Below are 20153 nucleotides of genomic sequence, written 5' to 3' on the forward strand. Positions count from 1 at the left end.
TGGATAACTGCATGAGCTGATCCAAGCTATCAGGCAAGGGATATTGTACCAGTTGGTCCTTTATCTGGTTAGAAAGACCTCTTCGGTACTGGTGTCTCAGGGCTGGGTCATTCCACTGGGTATCATGGGCCAACCTCCGAAACTCCGTACAGTAAACCTCAACTGGCCTTCGCCCTTGCTTAAGGATCGAAATCTGAGCCTCGGCTGAGGCCGTCTTGTCAGGGTCATCATACAACATGCCCAGTGCCGTAAAAAAAGCATCAACACTTTTAAGCGACGGACAGTCAGGCTGCAACCCATATGCCCAGACCTGTGGGTCTCCTTGTAGCAAGGAAATCACTATGCCCACCCGCTGAATCTCCGACCCAGAAGACTGAGGCCTAAGCTGGAAGTATAGCTTGCAGCTCTCCTTGAAACAAAAGAACTGCGAGCGATCTCCAGAAAAACGATCCGGGAGATTTACTTTCGGCTCCTTAACCCCTGCAGGTGCTGCTGCTGCGGGAGCTCCGCCAGCAGCCTGGGAGGTGTGCATTTTAATGGACAAATCATTAAATTGTCGAGTCAGGACCTGCACCTGATCGACCACCTGTTGCAACGTATTTTGAGGGGTATGCTCCATATTCCCACAAAATTTCAACAGGAGTATAAGGCTGCTGAATATGTTATGCACACCAGTGCCTGCAGGAAAGTACTGGTGTCAGAACTGTTATGCACTCCAGTGCCTGCAGGAATGTACTGGTGTTTGAACTGTTATGCAAAACAAATGGACTCACAGACAGACTGGGGAATATGACATAACGTACACAGAAGGTGATAGGGTAACAAAATACACACAAGGTGAACAGAGAAGCCAGAGGCTAAGGAACTGGGTATCTCCCTTGTATTAGAACTGCTCAGATGGGAAAAGCAAGATGTTGTGTTTTAATACGTAGAGAACCCGAAATGCTGTTGCTAAGGGCAACAGCAAAACCCTAAAGGGTTACCAACGGGTGTGGCAGTAAACTCCTTGGTCAGAGATGGAATGATAGACACAAGGAGAGTCTCCACAATCCTAATTCTCACTTGCAGTGCACAGGTTCAGCTTACTGCCACTAAACTGACCCCTGACACCTAGCACAGTGAGACAGGATTAGACAGGCAAGTCTTAGAATACAGCCGCAAACTTGCTAAGTTCACAGAGTAGTAACAGAACCCCAGCAAGCTAAACGACTGACTCCAGTCTTACTGCTAGGTCTGGATTGGCAGAGTGTAATACCAAATCCCCAGGCCTATTTGCAGTAAGCAACAAACAAATACAAAGCTACACAGTACTGGTTAACTTTCAGGAACTGACTAACCAACAAAGATTCAGCAGCATCTGCTTACCCTGAGAAGAGGCCTTATAAAGCAGGTGCTGTCCACGCCCCACTCAGACCTCACAGACTGTGAGCACAAAAACCAGCACCGGATCCCCTGCCGTGCACAGAGCCTATAACCACTGCACAGCAAAAGACCCGAACCGGAGTATCAGCTGCGCTCAGGTACTCCGCTAGCACTTGTCTCCTGGTTGCCATGACGACGTGGCAGCACAGGGCAGGAGACCCTAACAGTATTAGCACTTGGGTTTACTTTTGTACCAACCCTGAGAAGTAACTCCTTTGACACACAGGTGGATTTATATAAAATAGGAAGAAAGTTGAGATTGAAGGAATTTTTTAAGGACACAAAGTATGACAAAATAAGCAAGTTTGGAGCGTTCAGAGGGAGTCCAAGTACCTTTGATCCACAATCTAATAACGCTAGCATAAAAACATTTTTACGTATGGTAGAGAGTGATTATGTTGAAACAAATAAAAACCATCATTTTAGAAGTAATCTATCCAATGGTCAAAGAAAGGCCTTCATATCATTACAAAATAATAATGAGCTGGTTATCAGGATGGCGGACAAAGGGGGAGCCGTAGTGGTACTTGATTATGACTATTATGATTCAGAGATAAAACAACAGTTATCTGATAATGAGACATACGTGAAATTACCATCTAATCCGATGTCACAAATAAAAACTAAAGTTGATAGACTATTGGAAATAGGTGTCCAACATGGATGGATAGAGAAAGAACTGGTACAATTGTTGACTGTAGAGAATCCGGTATGTCCAATTTTTAATAGTATACCAAAATTACATAAGTCAAGTGTGACCCCCCCTGGTCGGCCAATAGTGTCAGCCAGGAATTCGATATTACAACCGATTGCACAGTATATTGATTTACTCCTTCAACCCATAGTGGTTAAAAGTAAGAGCTATATTCGGGATACTCCACACTTGTTGTCTAAGTTGAGGGATCTTAAGGGTCCATTTGAACAGATCTACTTTGCAACCCTACATGTTTCATCTTTATACACAGTAATCCCTCATTTATTGGGTGTTGAAGCAGTACGTAAGACCTTGTCCCAAGAGAATTTTATTGGTCCTCCGGTTGAGTACATTTGCGATTTGATTCTGTGTGTACTTGAGAATAATCATTTTCAATATGGCAGCTCATATTATGTGCAGAATGCTGGGACTGTACTTGGGATACACATATGCTTCCTCATAAGTGGTCATAAATATATTGGCATAGGCCGGGGCCAAATTAGAACCCATCGTGGTTTGTTTTATTGACGATATTTTGATGTTTTGGTGTGGTACAGAGACTCTTTTCTATGAAATGGTTTCAGAACTTAATTCTTTAAATAGCCCGATACGATTCACAAGTAATTTACAGGATACTCGGATTGAGTTCTTAGATGTCACCATTTTTAAAATTGAGGGAAGATTAGGTACCACACTGTATAGAAAAAGTACGGATAAAAATTTGTTATTATTTGAGACAGGCCATCACCCTAAACCACTTATGGAAGGCCTTCCAGTTTCACAATTTGTGAGAGTGGTAAGGAATAACACTGAAATAGAAAATGCAGAGTCCCAATTACTGAAAAATGAAAGAACGTTTCCTAGAGAGGGGATATTCCACAAATACATTAAATAAAGGTCTAATTAGAGCACGGAAAATTTGTGGAAACAAGGACCAAAAGGCGACTCCCAAGAAAGGAAATGAATTTATAGTATCGAAACAATTTGATACTAAGGCAACATCATTTGCCAGGGCAGTAAGAAAACATTGGCCAATAATTAAGACTGATAGAGCCCTTAAGAGTGTAGTAGGAGACCCATTAGTGGCTTTTAAGAGAGGCCCCAATCTGAAACAGTTATTGATGAAACCAACGAAAAAATTTTATCAGAAACCAACTAAAACATGGTTAAGTACAAAAAATGTTGGGTGCTATAGATGTACAGGATGCACGACCTGTAGTGGTATGATGGCAGTTTAGAAGAAAATGGAGTGACAATTCCTAGCGCTCTTTACAAAGAAAAATATGGTGACAGCCTTCAAATGACAATAAAAAGAATACCACCGTTCTTTCAAATACAAACTTCCAAAGTCACAATATGTCAATTTGAAAATGGCGCTCCTTTCTGTTCGTTTTGTTCCTCAAAAAGAAAGAAATGGGCCTTTATAACTCGGTATGGACATTTCCATGGTAAAATAGAAAAGGCATTTAAGAAAAATTGGCATCTTCTAAAAGAAGATAAAATCTTAGGGAAACATCTCCCCGATCGTCCATCCTTTATCTATAGAAAAGCACCCTCAATGAGGGACAAAGTAGTTAAAAGTGCCATATATGAAGACAAAAGGGGCAGTTCCAGAAATATGGGTTTCCATAGATGTGGAAACTGTTTGCCCTGTAGAGTGACCTATAAAAACAATAGAAAATTGACTGATTTTGAGCACAATGAAAAGAAATATAAAATAAAACAATTTCTGACGTGTGACTCAAAAAACGTCATCTTTGTTATCAAATGTATCTGTGGTCTCTTATACGTAGGAAAGACCTCAAGACCTTTGAAAAAACGTATATTAGAACATATTTACAATATAAGAAAAGGTCTTGCAACCCATTCTCTATCAAGTCATTTCAAGGAGAAACATGGATGTGATGAACAAAATATTCTATCATTCTGGGCAATAGAACAAATCACCCCTAATTGGAGGTCCAGGGATTTAGAAAATGTTCTATCAAAAACAGAAATGAAGTGGGTATTCAATCTGGGAACTCTACTCCCAAAAGGATTGAATGCGGACTTCGAATTAAAATGCTTTTTGGAAGATTAGCATAATTCTTGTTTCGGAGTGAAATTACGGATATAATAATGTTCTATATCTGTAAGTTAAGTACCCTATATAGTTTCCTTATATATATATGTATTTGACATATCTTGTTCTCTTTGCGGGTTTAGATTATTCACTGTATTTCGAGCTAAGAAGGATGTACAGGGAATAGCCGGCACTGGCGAGCGCGTGGAGCGCGCGGTGCGTTCCACGGACCATTACGGATATGACGTAAGCGAGATCTTTCCGGAAATCCGTGGGGTGCAGTGTGCGTTCCACGGCCGCCTGCATCGGATCAGCTGGATTTCTTTCAATCATTGAGCCCTATAAAAGGACACTCTTGAAATGGGACAGACACCGGAAGCCTGAAGAAGGGAGACCGAAACGCGTTGCTGATGGCGGGGATCATCTTTTGAGACTCAGGCGGACCTACCATCCGGTGAGCAGGACTGGATTGCCACAAGGAGTAACCGGGACTCTAAGAGGACTTTCAGTTTTTGCTTCCCTGCACTGTGTGTTTGCCATCTGGTAGGCGTTTTGACTCATTAGAGATCCCCCTTTTAAATGTAATTTTAATTGTCTGTCTTGTATGTGGATACTCCCAAAAAAACAGTATTATGCTATGTGAGTATCCTCTTTTTTTACAAGTTTATTTGGAGGAGTGAAATAAAAGAATCTGCTTTTAAGGAATTCCCGTGTTCCGTTTCTGCCGGGTGAAATATCCACACGCATAGACCTCATTGGTTTGAGGGGTATTTAGAGGTAATTACATTACCATAAGGTGATCCACACGGGTGTGGCGGATTTGTTACTATCTATCCATTATTTCGGACAATTCCCATGTTCTGTTTTTGCTGGGTGAAATATCCACACGTATAGACCTAATTTGTTTGAGGGGTATATAGAGGTAATCACATTACCATAAGGTGACCAACACGGGTGTGACGGATTTGTTACCATCTATTTATCACTTTGGGCAATATTACACGAACCCCGTTTTAGGGATTTATTGGAGGTTGGAAGGTGTCCTGATGTCAATTAGCTAGAGGAAAAGTTTTATATAAACCACAATATATAATTCCTTTTTCTGCCATAAAAGGTGGAATTGTCTATCTAGAATATACTACGGTATGATGGCAGGGAAAATTTTCTCACATCCCCACACAGGAGTGCAAATACGGATCAAGCATTGGTTGACATGTACATCCAAATATGTAATATACATACTGACGTGCCCATGTAGCCTTGTCTACGTGGGTAAGATGTCTAGAAATTTTAGAGAAAGAATGGCCAACCACAGGAGGTCAATCAGAGAGGCCATAGGGGAAGGTAGAAGTGATAAACCTGAGGCTAGACATTTTCTACAGAAATCACATCCAGTGGCATCATTGAGATGCATGTTGCTAGACCATGTCCCACCTCTGGAAAGAGGGGATAATAGGGAACAGATATTAGTAAGAAAGGAGGCAAGATGGATTTATGATTTAGATACCATTGCCCCAAAGGGGATGAATGAAAATGTGAATTTCAAATGTTTTCTATGATATTAGTAAATAGTGTCATTGTAACAAGTGTGATATTAAAGTACATTAGGGAACAAATGAAGAAAATATGACAGGTAGCTGATGTGGACTTTTGAGTGAGTACTACTGATGGATGCACCTAGAACAATTTGTTTGTAATGGTTCGTAAGCGGCCGAAGTCGACAGACATATTAAAGAAACAATATGGGGTATATTTACTAAGATTCGTAATAGTACCGAATTGTAGTGAGAATCAACACGAATGACATCGAAAGTGTAAAATTGCAACTTTTTGAATGGATTACGACTAATTTACTAAACTGTCGTATTTGTATTTTTAGTGTTGTCCGATGTCGATGTCATTCGTGGTTTTTTTTTTTTATAACGCGGCCGATTTTGTGGTTTTACGGCCGTGTTAATAATTTTTTCTTACGACTGCGTCACATGTCTGTTACGGCAGTGTTTGTCCGTGCACGGCCGCGTTTTTTTCCTAAGTTTCGTTTTTGTCACTCGTCCGTGATTGGTTGTATTCGTGATGGAGGAGTGTCTGTGCACATTACTATAAAAACGCCCCAAACCGTCCGCACCTCGTGGGTTTAACTAGTGGAGAGGAGAGAGGAAGGTGTATTAGGAGTTGGTGAGTTTGGTGGAGTTTTTGGTGGTTTTGGAGCGGAGTTTTGCGATTGTCGAGTGCTGTACTGTGTGTGTAAGTAGTCTTGTCATACTTGTTGTGTAGTTTTTTCAAAGTTTGTCTACTTTTTTGTCCTTGTTTTTTTTTTCAAGTCTATTGTCATTGTTGTGAGTGAGTGAGTGAGTGAGTGAGTGAGTGAGTGAGTGTGTCTGTGTTGGGTGTGTGGTGTGTAGTGGTAGTTGAGGAGTGTGTTATCTGTTTTTTTTTCTCTGTGTTTTTTGTAGTTATGTCTCAGTCAGAGGTCAGTGTGGTGGAGGAGGTTAGTGAGAGGGAGGAGGTGAGTGAGGTGGAGGAGGTGAGTGAGAGTGAGGAGGTGAGTGAGGTGGAGGAGGTTAGTGAGAGGGAGGAGGTGAGTGAGGTGGAGGAGGTTAGTGAGGAGGAGGGGGTGCCTGTTCTTGCATTTTCCAGTGATAGTGAAGGTGCTGTGGCTCCGCAGCCACGCACCACTACCAAGACTGGGCGCAATGTTAAGTTCAGCTATGCAGAAAACATGGCTTTGGTGCGGGAGCTGATGAGGCATCATCGCCAATTGTTTGGGCAGGATGCTGCCAAGGTGTCCTCACGTAGGAAGTCTGTCCTGTGGGCTAAAGTTATAGCGGCAGTTAATAGTGAGGGTGTGGTGAGGCGGACTGAGGACACGTGTCGTAAAAGATTTTATGACATAAAGCGCCGTGTCAAGGCCAAGATGGCCAAGGAGGCCAAATCAGTCCGCCAAACCGGGGGTGGACACCCCTTCAGGGCTACTTATCGTGATTGGGAGGAGCCTGTGCGGACCCTTATTCCTGCCGAAGTGGTGTCTGCGACTCATGTCCGGGATTCGGACCGCCCAAGACTGGATGGTGAGTTTGTATAAATTATGTGTTGTATATTGCATTTTTCCAAAAGTTAATGTTGCTAATTTTTACTGTGTTTTTAAATATGGAAACATTGTGTTGGTGATGTCGTGCAGGCCTGTGCAACCTGTAGCTGTAAATGTGTTTCAAAACTACAAGTCCCATCATGCATTGGCTGAGTTTTGTTATTAGTGAATGTTAAATCAGTTGCAGTGCATGCTGGTATGTGTAGTTCTAATACATAATCAAAGATCTTGTTTGTCCCTAACTGTTTTTGAGAATAGCATTTTTAAAATATTGTTTGTTTTTTTGTTAATGATGTTTGTGGTGTTTTTATTTTTAAAAAAATTTGTTTGTGGCAATTATGGCTTTCAAATTCACTGCAATATCTTGTGCAGAATTAATCTATATTTATGGCTTAATTATTGCAACACCATCTTAATTTCCGAATACACACCCAATTAAGTAATCCAGAATTGCTTAAACATAAAATAGTTTACTTAACATTAGGTTCAAGATGTTTACATCACAATAAGGAGTTACATATAACAATGAGTATTCAACGTATGGTAATAATGTTGTTTCAAATTTTTCAACAGTACGCCAGCGAAGCGCCACAGACAGGCCACAGCCAACTGATGGAGATGGTGGGAATGCAGGTAAGAATTCACTGTAGTCACATATTCTGCAAACACATAGAAGCACAAAATATTAATGTTTATATTTTCACATAGGTTCGTCTTCTGCAAGCCGCCCTCCTTTAAGGCGGCCATCACAGGGCTCTGTGAGTTTACCTAGGAGGCCCAGTAAGACGCGTCGTGTGGAGTCTGATTCTGCGGCTCCATCTTCACCACCCAGGCGGCGCATCTCCGCAGTGCTGGCCCAGCCACCACAGGCAACGTTGGCTAGTCCCCAAAGTGATGAGCCACGATCACCTCAGCTGTCTGGTGAGTAAAAACATTAAATTATCAAAATCAAAAAGTAAGACACAGTACATTTACTAAGATGTGAGTTCTATTTGAGATGACATGTTTTCCCGTAGCAACCATTCAGATTCCAGGTATTCTCTTCTTGAAGGTGCAAAATAAAAGAGAAATAAAGTCTTATTGGTTGCTATGGCCAACATCCCATTTTAAATTAAACACCCATCTTAGGAAATTGATCACACAGGCGTGCACAGAAAATGAATAGCGGGTTTCACACCGGACTTAACCCCCCACCCCCTCCACAGCATTATAGTGTTCTCACACCTCCCCTGTCCTGGATGTAGACTGCTTACCTGATCTGCTCCTCTGGGCCGTCCAGGTGAGCAGTCTATATCCAGGACAGGGGAGGTGAGAGAACACTATAATGCTGTGGAGGAGGGGAAGTTCGGTGCGGAACCCGCCAGTCAGTCTCTGCGCACGCCTGTGAAGGCACATATGTGTTTGTAAAGGAAAGATTCCTAGTTTTTTTAAACACACCTTTAAAAAAAAATTGGCATGAGTATTATTAAGTATGGCATGTTTAGGACAAGCAAAGATATTTAATTTTAACTAAACAGTGCCTGTTGGCCACCCCATACAGACCCAACCATCATGGCCGAGGACGACCAGCAGGAACCTGACCAACAGCCAACCTTTACACTGCACCTTACGCCCGTTGATCCTACCCAGCCAACCCAGCAGCAGGATATGCCCCAAGCCTCAGTAAGGCCACAATTGATCCCTACTCCACCCCAGCAACAAATGTCCGCAGACTTTTGGACCAGTTGGGCCACACAACAGGTCCAAAACACTGCCTACCTGAACACACACACACAACACCTTGCCAGTCTGCCCCATCATCTTCTGCGCATTAGTCGGAACTCGGGAAGACTGATTGTTCAGGTAGGCAGAATTGCTACATCAATGGAGCAAATCAGGGCGGACAACACGCAAATGCTTTCAAATTTGACGCGCATCATCGATGAGCAACAGCGGCAGCAACAAGCCCTAATACAAGTTATACAGCACAATCAGGTAGTGAATGAAACTTTGTCTCGGATTGTGGCCAGCAACACTGCCACAAATAATCAGCTGAATGCCAGTATTCATAACTTGAGCCAAAGCATAACTCTGATGGCAGCACAACAAGCCAGCTCCAGCTCAGGAACGACTACCCCTAGCCAGACCCCAGTTACCTCCCCTGTTCGACGATCAAGCAGAACACGGCCCAGCGACCCTGCTCAAACCTCTGCACCCAGCACACAAAAGAAAAAAATGAAGAATACATGAAATTTGTGTTACACAATAAAATTGTTACTATTGTATTCTCAAAAATTCCTGTGTCCGCGTCAATCATTGTAAAACACGCTATGTGTGTTTGTTTTAATGGGGTAATGAGTGACAATGTTTTTTTGCATTTGATTATCAAAAATGTACAGACCAGTATAAAGAACAAACACTAACGAACAAAACACACATTCACACCTACAATACATTTAATCAAAGTGGTTAGTCAAGGTGATTTGTATTAAAAAAAATACTTACGGGTAAAATACAGCTGAATCACTTCTTGCCTTACCTGCCTCCCTACATCTGTACTCACACTGTCACTAGATGTTTCTAACTCCTCTGCTTGCTGACTGTTTTCTCCATCATCATGTGGCAGATGTTGTTTCAAACACAGATTATGGAGAAAACAGCAGTAGAACACAATCCTAGTCACCTTGGAGGGACTATACAACAAAAGCCCAGCAGATTTATCCAGACACCGAAACCGAGATTTCAGCACACCAAAACATCTTTCTATCACGTTCTGCGTAGACTTATGTGCATGATTGTAACTGTGTTCAGCAGGAGAATCAGGATGGGACAATGGAGTAAGTAGCCAAGAGTAGCAGCCATAACCCCCATCACCTGAAAAACAGATATAGGCAACATTAGTACATGTGTATGATGAGTAATTACCCTAAAAAACAATGGAGTTTGAAGTTACCACACATACACACAACACACTTGGAACATACCCAGCAGCCAGCAATCAGGCATTTGTCCGTCCTCAAATTTATCGAACAGAGATGACTGACTGAGGATGAAGGAGTCATGGCAGCCGCCAGGGTAACCTGCAACCACACTCATAATGTTGAGATTTGCATCACAAACCACCTGGACATTAGTGGATTTGTCCATATGTCGATTAGTATAAATATATTGTCGGCCCCTAGGTGGTCTCAGCTCAACGTGTGTGCAATCTATGGCCCCCAGCACATTGGGCATGCCAGCAAGCTCATAGAAAGCTACCCTGACAGCATGCCACTGCGACTCCTGGGTAGGGAAGCAGATAGAGGCATTTATATGGGGTTCCAAGACATCCAAAACCTGAGTGGACATTAATAAATATAAGGTGAGTCTCATGATCTGTATTCAATACAATACTGTGTTCTAAGACCTAACAGAAGCAACACTTAGATATAGACGTGTATATATATTTCAACTCACCTGGTTCAAATATTTTGAAAAGGTGGGCTGGGAGATACCGATGACGTCGCCTGTCACAGACTGGAAGCTCCCAGTAGCCATAAAGTGTAACACAGCCAGGAGTTTGTGCAGGCCTGAGACAGAGCGAGAGCGTGCTGTCTCAGGGTCTAGTCCCAGTTTGACAAGGTCATACAGACGGAAAATGTTGTTTCTATTTAGGCAAAACATCTGTATGACCCTATCATCAGACAATGCGTTTAAGTTTAAACGTCCCCTAAAAAATCGTGGCTGGCGCAGCCTCCTCGGCACCTGCTCAACCTGCTGACCATGTTCACTTACCTGGCCCTGATTTATGGAAGAATCATGGATCACTCTCAGGTATCCCCCAGCAACCAAAAAATCGGTAGCACACACCACAGCCGCCATTTCAGAGTGAGAGATATTCAAAATGTGCCTTGGACCCTTTTATAGGGCCAAACATTCAGGTGTGACTAATGGATAATTGAATACACATGTAAACACGCTTCGCAAAAGCAGGTCTACTTTTTTTTAGGACTTTTTTACGATTTGTATTTTTTCACGACCGCAAAAGCATTTTCACGGTAGACATTACAAATACGAATGGTTAGTAAATGACCGTGATTCATACCTAAACAGCTGCGTTTTGACCGATGGTGTATTCATTCGTATTTTTTTACAACTTCAAAAAAAAATATGAATGCCCTCATCACTGCCGTGATTTGAGTTTAGTAAATTCCCGAGATTACACTTTGAAGAAAAAACGGCATCTCGGTCAAAATCGGGAGCTTATAAATATACCCCGATGTATCTAAAAATGGAAGAGCATGTTGGCATATTATGTGGAGTCATAGAATGGAATACTATACAATAAATGGAAGATTTTTCCTGATGATCAGTGAATTGCATTGAAAAGTGATGTATATGTTAAGCTGAACTCTGTGACCCTGAGCTAATGAACATGCTATATTGAAACAGCGAATTGATACAGCTGTGCCTGAAGATTAAACATAAATAAAAACAACTGTGTGCTGCTGAAATATGAAAATGGTAATGAGTTCCTTTACTATTGTGGATACATATATATAGATTTTTTTTTTTTTTGGGGGGGCTGCCTATTTTGCGAGTCCCGGAAGGGGGCAGCTGGAGAGTCCATGGTCACCGCCCCTGACACATTCATTAGCGTTCTAGTTGCGGGACGGGGGGAGTTTCCCAGGAGTCCATATTGGTGGTGCTGGGGAGTGGGTACCTGCAGCGAGGGTTCTTGGACCTGGCAGAAAGGCGGAGAGGAAGGAGGGGAGGCAGAGTACCCATCTCTGCTCCCTCTCAGATTCTGCACCCGGGGCTCATTGCATCAGTCTGTATTATGCATAGGGTACAAGCAGAATCAGCCTTCCTTAACATGTGGCGCAAAGCTGCCCGAAGCCATTCTAGTGGTTTATTAGGCTAATGAGATCGTCCCCTAAAAAAGTTTTGAGTCTATATTAAAATTACTATGTTCTGTGCAGGCTTCATTAGCTGAATATGTTAATCACGAGTTTTATGGTAAGAACTTACCCTTGTTAAAACTCTTTCTGCGAGGTACACTGGGCTCCACAAGTCTGGACAATGGGGTGTAGAGTAGGATCTTGATCCGAGGCACCAACAAGCTCAAAGCTTTGAGTGTTCCCAGAATGCACAGCGCCGCCTCCTATATTACCCCGCCTCCCAGCACAGCAGCTCAGTTTAGTTAACCAGCCCAATGCAGTAGCAGGAAAAGAGACGACAACAGTTAGTAGCCACATACACCACACTCTCATGACAAGAGAAGTGTCAGCGGCTAATGCCATATCAACCCAAATAAGCTAAGTGCGTCAGGGTGGGCGCCTTGTGGAGCCCAGTGTACCTCGCAGAAAGAGTTTTAACAAGGGTAAATTCTTACCATAAAACTCGTTTTCTGCTGCGGGGTACACTGGGCTCCACAAGTCTGGACAATGGGGATGTCCTAAAGCAGTTCCTTATGGGAGGGGACACACTGTAGCGGGCACAAGAACCCAGCGTCCAAAGGAAGCATCCTGGGAAGCGGCAGTATCGAAGGCATATAACCTTATGAACGTGTTCCCGGAAGACCACAATTGCACAATTGATCAAGGGTCTCACCACGTTGGGCCGCCCAAGAAGGTCCAACAGACAGAGTAGAATGGGCCGTAATGTGAACAGGAGCTGACAGACCAGCCTTCACATAAGCATGCGCAATCACCATTCTAGTCCACCTGGCCAGGGTCTGCTTGTGAGCAGGCCAGCCACGTTTGTGAAATCCAAACAAAACAAAGAGAAAATCAGACTTTCCAATAGAAGCAGTTCTCTTCACATAGATACGGAGAGCCCGTACCACATCCAAAGACCGCTCTTTGGGAGACAAATCAGGAGAGACAAAAGCTGGAACCACAATCTCCTGATTAAGGTGGAACGAAGAAACCACCTTAGGTAAATATCCAGGACGAGTCCTAAGAACCGCCCGGTCACGGTGAAAACTCAGATATGGGGAACTACAAGACAAGGCACCCAAATCCAACACTCTTCTAGCAGAGGCAATAGCCAGCTAGAACACCACCTTAAGGGAAAGCCATTTAAGGTCAGCTGAACCAAGAGGTTCAAATGTAGGCTCCTGCAACGCCTCCAAAACCACCGACAAGTCCCAAGGAGCCACAGGCAGGACATAGGGAGGTTGGATACGCAACACACCCTGAGTGAAAGTATGGACATCAGTTAAAGTCGCAATTTTTCTCTGCAACCACACCGACAAGGCAGAAATATGAACCTTGAGGGAGGCCAGACGCAGGCCTAAATCTAGGCCCTGCTGTAGAAAAGCCAAAAGTTTGGCTGTACTAAACTTGGAAGCGTCATAATGGTTAGATGCGCACCAAAGTAGGAATGCCAGACCCGATGGTAAATCCGAGCAGAGGCCGGTTTCCGGGCCCGCAACATAGTTTTAATGACCTCTTTAGAAAAACCTTTAGCTCTTAAGACGGAAGCTTCAAGAGCCACGCCGTCAAAGACAGCCGGGCTAGGTCCTGGTAGACACAGGGGCCCTGAACGAGGAGGTCTGGGCGTTGTGGAAGTAGAAGTGGACGCTCTGACGATAGGCCTTGCAGGTCTGAGAACCAGTGCCGTCTGGGACACGCCGGAGCTATGAGAAGCAGATTTCCTTTTTCTTGCTTGAACTTCCGAATTACCCTGGGCAGGAGTGACACCGGAGGGAACACGTACGGCAGCCGAAACCTCCACGGCACTGCCAGCGCATCCACGAATGCTGCTTGAGGATCCCTTGTCCTTGCTCTGAAGACCGGAACCTTGGGATTGTGTCGAGACGCCATCAGATCCACATCTGGAAGACCCCACCTTTCCACGAGGAGTTGAAACACTTCTGGATGGAGGCCCCACTCGCCGGCATGCACGTCCTGACGACTGAGAAAGTCCGCTTCCCAATTCAGGACTCCCGGAATGAATATTGCCGATATGGCCGGTAGATGGCGTTCTGCCCAACGTAGAATCCGTGAGGCTTCCTTCATTGCCAAACGGCTTCGAGTGCCGCCTTGATGATTTATGTAAGCCACTGTGGTGGCGTTGTCCGACTGTACTTGAACAGGACGGTTCTGAATCAAATGCTGGGCTAGGTTCAACGCATTGAAGACCGCGTGCAATTCCAGAATGTCCTCCTTGGTCCACCGACCCTGCAAGGAGTGCTGCTCCAGCACCGCGCCCCAACCTCTTAGACTGGCATCTGTCGTCAACAGGACCCAGTTGGATATCCAGAAGGGACGGCCTCTGCACAATTGTCGGTCCTGGAGCCACCAGAGCAGCGACAGATGGACCTCCGGAGTCAAAGAGATCATTTGAGACCTGATCCGGTGAGGCAGGCCGTCCCACTTGGCTAGAATCAGCTTCTGGAGGGGGCAAGAATGTAATTGAGCATAATCCACCATGTCGAATGCTGATACCATGTGGACCAGCACCTGCATTGCCGAATGTATCGACACTTGCGGACGAGAAAGGAAGCAACGAATCCTGTCCTGAAGTTTCAGGACTTTCTCCTGAGACAAGAACAACCTCTGCTTGTGAGTGTCCAACAGCGCTCCCAGATGCACCATGCTCTGAGCAGGGACCAGGGAGGATTTCTTCCAGTTGATGAGCCACCCGTGGGCTTGTAGAAACCGGACCGTCATATCCAGATGACGCAGGAGAAGATCTGGGGAATTTGCCAGGATTAACAAGTCGTCCAGATACGGCAGTATCCTGACCCCTTAACGGCGGAGTACCACAGTCATCACCGCCATAACTTTGGTGAAGACTCGCAGAGCCGTTGTTAAACCAAAAGGTAAAGCCCGAAACTGGTAATGGAGGTTGCCAATAGCGAACCTCAGGTACTGTTGATGTGACACTGCTATAGGAATATGCAGGTATGCATCCAGGGAGACCATGTAGTCCCCAGGTTCCAAGGCCAGAACTATAGAGCGAAGGGTTTCCATACGGAACTTGGAAACCTTCACAAACTTGTTCAGTGCCTTGAGGTTGAGAATGGGCCGGGAGGACCCATTCGGTTTCGGGACTAGAAACAGCGGAGAATAGTACCCCCGGCCCCTCTGAGCAAGAGGCACCTGTACTACGACTCCTGTATCCAGGAGGGTCTGTACCACCGAATGCAGAGTGTTTGCCTTTATCTGGTCCGACGGGACGTCTGTCTGGCAAAATCGATGAGGGGGTCGGTTTTTTAAGGCTATGGCGTAACCTTGAGTGATGACTTCCCGTACCCAGGCATCTGAAGTGGTCTTCAACCATTCCTGGGTATACCCTAGAAGCCGGCCCCCCACCCTGGGATCCCCCAGGGGGAGGCCCGCTCCATCATGCGGCAGGCTTATCGGTCTTGGCTGCTGGCTGACGGGCAGCCCAGGCACTTTTGGGCTTCGGCTTACCAGGTTTGAAAGTGTGGGCCTGCTTATGGTATGCCTGACCTTTTGCTTTATCTGAAGGACGATAGGGGCGAAAGGACGTGCCTTTGGCCTTCGACACAGAAGGAGCTGTATTAGGCAGACAGGCAGTTTTGGCAGTAGCCAAGTCAGCCACTATCTTATTTAAGTGCTCCCCAAACAGAATATCCCCCTTGAAAGGGAGTACCTCCAGGGTTTTTCTAGAGTCCAGATCCACAGACCAGGATCTCAGCCACAATATCCTGCGAGCCAGTACTGACGTAGTAGAGGCCTTGGCTGCTAGGATACCGGCATCAGAAGCTGCCTCTTTAATATAGCGAGAAGCTGTGACAATATATGACAAGCATTGTCTAGCATGGTCAGAGGAGATTTCAGCTTCTAACTCCAAGGCCCATGCTTCAATAGCCTCTGCCGCCCATGTAGCTGCAATAGTGGGCCTTTGTGCAGCACCCGTGAGGGTGTAAATCGCTTTTAGACAACCCTCGACACATTTATCCGTAGGCTCTTTTAGAGACGTGATGGTAGTGACAGGTAGAGCTGAGGAAACCACCATCCTAGCCACATGTGAGTCTACTGGAGGAGGCGTTTCCCAATTCTTAGACAGCTCTGGCGTGAGGGGATAGCGAGCCAGCATCTTCTTTTGAGGCACAAACTTCGTACCGGGGCTTTGCCAGGGTTCCTGACGTATATCCACTAGGTGGTCAGAGTGAGGTAAAACTTGTTTAATCACCTTCTGACGCTTGAACCTATCTGGTTTCTTAGGAGGAACAGATGGCTTGGGATCATCCGTAATCTGCAGAATTAACTTAATAGCCTCCAAAAGATCAGGAACATCCACATGTGAACTACCCTCCCTATCAGCCGTATCTGAGTCTGAACCTGTGGGGTCAGTGTATGTGCTGTCTTCATGAGACGAGGTGTCAGTGACAGCAGTGGATTGTGAGGAGACGAGCGCTCGCTTAGAGGACCTCTTGGACTTAGGCGAGCGATGGTCAGACTTTTTAGTAGTCAGGGACTGGTTCAACTTCTTTAATTGAGCAGATAAATCGTCCGCCCACAGCGGGTTAGCTGCAGGGACCACATACGGTTGTACCGGCATTGGGGGTCCCATAGGGCGTGTTAATTTATGAACTAGCGTATGCAGAAGCGTGGAAAAAGCGGCCCACGGAGGGTCAGTATGTGCCTCCGTTGCCACAGTCCCACTGGGGGGCAAGGAGCCCCCAGAACCAGAGCCCACAGCTGCTATATTCTCCCCATATGTGTCTGTGGCTTCAGCAACACCAGCAGTGTGTTCTGCCCCAGAACCGTTACCCTCAGAAGCAGACATGATATAACTTGCAGTATGAGGTAACACAGTACAATTATTAGCAGCACTATAGCCCTAAACCCAAACCCCTGCGCAGTGTAGTCAGCACCAGCAGAGATAAAGGAGAGATATGGTGACTAAATCACAGAGAAAAATACGTAATACAGTATATCTTTGTGAAAATCCTATATTAAATAACACCTGACGCACCAAGCCCCCTCAGGTTATAGAATATAGGGACAGCAAGTTGAGTGAAAGACACGAGATGGACACCACTCAGCTATCAATGCACACACAAATAGTCACAGTTTGTACAATGCAGAGGTTATTACAGACAATAATGCTGCACTGGACTAGCTAACACAGCTATATAACAATAGATATAACAGTACACAGTAAGAACTGGATGTATATCACAGGGTAATTGTACTATAAACCCCTGACTAAATGCACTCTTTCTTACTAACACTGACTAAAAAGGCAGGTAGAATACTTAAGTGTCATGTAAAGGCACAGCGCTGACAACCAGGCGGCTTTACATAGGAGGATTTGCCCAAGCAGTCCCAGGAACAGTGAGTTGAGGAGTAATGGCGCCCAGACACTGACAGGGAGTGAGGAAAAGACAGAGATGCAGCTCCAGGGCGGGAACACTTGCTGGAAATGGCACCCTGGGGCTGGGGGAGGGGCTTCAGGTCTAAGCCTTATCCCCCTTGCTGGCAAAACCACCGGGTACTGTGGGCGATATTAAAATCGGTTTTAAGAGAAAACCTGACCTGTGCCCATGCCCTGGTGATCTAGTGGGATCGCCTGTATCCAGTGTCCACCGCCAGGGCGCGCGGCCCACCTCCCACTGACCACGCCGGATCGCGATAAAGACCGGGTCCCGCGAGCGGGACCCACTTACCACCTCCCGAAGTGCGGCCACGCGATCCTGGAGAGCCCCAGCCGTGTGTGTCTAACATGAAGAAAACTGGAGCCTCCGCTGTAGGTACCCGGCAACCAGGGCTCGGGAGTGTACAGCGCCGCTGGGGAGAGCTGGAGCTGCAGCAGAGAATGTCAGAAGACATTTACCACCGCTGCTGCCCTTGAAGTCTTCACTTTTTACCTCATAAAAAGCTTTTCTCAGGGCTCCTTGGAGCAGCCCCTCTGTTAAGTGCCTGCTTACTGCAGCACCAACTGACATACTGAGCTCCTGTGCTGGGAGGCGGGGTGATATAGGAGGCGGCGCTGTGCATTCTGGGAACAGTCAAAGCTTTGAGCCTGTTGGTGCCTCGGATCAAGATCCTACTCTACACCCCATTGTCCAGACTTGTGGAGCCCAGTGTACCCCGCAGCAGAAAAATGGTTAAAATTAGTGAAAAGAGAGTGGAGTCCCACCCAAATCCATAAACAGCCTGGGGAAGGGGGGGGGGGGGGGGGGGGAGGAGTTTGCTGTTGCTATAGTAGGAGGACACACAGCATGGTGGTGCTAACAAAGCCTGCAGACTTCATGGTGATCTGTGCAGTGCTTCACCCAAACTTGCATGCCACAGGTAAGTCTATTGTTTGGCCAGGTTTGCTATCATTTTATGGCTGCTTTCGCAACTGTGTACGCAGCATCAGATGCAGATCAGGAAAACAACGGCTCCCAGGGTAAGTCAGTGTCAGTCTAAAACATGCCCCACGAAAATGGTGGCAACACATCTGAATTTTTGGAAAACACTCGCATTTGCGCACAACATCGCTGTGACCTGACACGGCATCTGCATTCTATGGGCATTTCAGGGTAGAAACTGCGACGTGACCTGAAGTGATTGCATGGGAGTGTCATGGATGTGTTTCAGCATGCAGCTGCAATCTCTTTCACAGCACCGCAGTCACAGTGGCCATACTTTGAGAACATTACACGGTAGACTCTGTACCAGGCAGGGGCTGCTTGTGGAGTTGATGTTGCAACTGATGGTGCATTGATGGTGGAGTGATTGGATACACCAGTGCAGTTCAGCATTGCTCAGTAGTGGGTGTCGCAGGGTTTGCTCAGTCCATCGTCACATGGAAGTACATGAGGAGAGCTCAAGCTGTTATTTGCATATTTTTATAGAAATCGCAGCTGCGAATGATTTGCGTGCACCTCTGCACCAGGCCCCATGACTGGAACCTTCACTCAGACTGCACCCAAACCCCCATTTCAGGTGAAGCCACAGCATTGCCAATATCTGACATTATTCTGTGGAAATATACACTGATAGTAGGCATAGAAGTGCACCTGGGTAAGATGCAGCCATATTACGTCTTCCTGCTCCAGGACCATCTCTACCACATAACAGCATCCTCCACCACATGAAGGCTATGTCGAAGTCAAAAATATTACATAAAGAGAACATACAAACTACACACATTATGAGTCGCTATACTTGCAAATACGCGCAGCGAGCACAGCCATATATGGTAACACACGCATTTACATGGACATGCCACAGAGATGGATTCAACATTTATCTCATACAGTACATAATTATAATAATATCAAGCGCCAGACATCATGATGATTTAAAATTATCTAATGAATTAATGTCATGAATGTGTATTATTTGAACGAAACAAGATAGACCTGTCATGTTTACTATTGAGGCAACCAGATTGATGTGTAGATTCATTTGATACTTGTTGTGAAGTTGTGGGACATTGCAGCGGATAGTTATGATTACATGTATAAAAACTAAAATCACTTTTATTAGAACAATACATAGACCAAACAGGTAGTGGACAGGAAACTCATGCCAGCCCTTTGGACGTCCTCAAGGCTGAACCTGTTCAGCATATACAAAGAAACTAGTGACTCATCATGAATGAGAGTCCCCTCCCCCAGAAACTAGATAACACATTGATTACACAGGAGCTGAGTGGCTGTAAAGTCTGAGACGATGATGGACTTGCTGGCAGATCAGTTCCTGTTTTGGTCTCAGAGGAAGATGGATTCCCAGCAATACTTTACAGAGAGAGTGATATGGAAAGACGAATTTATATAACTTAAGGATAATGGTATTGTATGCTGGCATGTAACTGTATGTAGCTTTATGTATTAACTGCTTACTGTGTGAGTTGTAATCATGTGACTATAGGTATACTGTACTTTGTAATATATATTGAATCCATATCCTTTTAATAACAAATATATACATCAATGAACTTTGAAACTCAGA

General features: G+C 45.2%; 1 protein-coding gene across 1 annotated transcript in view; it reads left to right on the forward strand.

The window, feature by feature from the left end:
• Positions 1-9495, forward strand: part of PIGX (phosphatidylinositol glycan anchor biosynthesis class X) — a 108703-nt gene extending 99208 nt beyond the window's left edge. Inside the window, exons 6-8 of the mRNA XM_063919249.1 lie at positions 7840-7899; positions 7975-8187; positions 8807-9495. Of these exons, the coding sequence (XP_063775319.1) occupies positions 7840-7899; positions 7975-8187; positions 8807-9495 (962 nt within the window). The remainder of the gene's footprint in view (positions 1-7839; positions 7900-7974; positions 8188-8806) is intronic.
• Positions 9496-20153: the final 10658 nt, after the last annotated feature.

Source organism: Pseudophryne corroboree, chromosome 4 (assembly GCF_028390025.1).
Source record: "Pseudophryne corroboree isolate aPseCor3 chromosome 4, aPseCor3.hap2, whole genome shotgun sequence".
Taxonomy (NCBI): Eukaryota; Metazoa; Chordata; class Amphibia; order Anura; family Myobatrachidae; genus Pseudophryne; species Pseudophryne corroboree.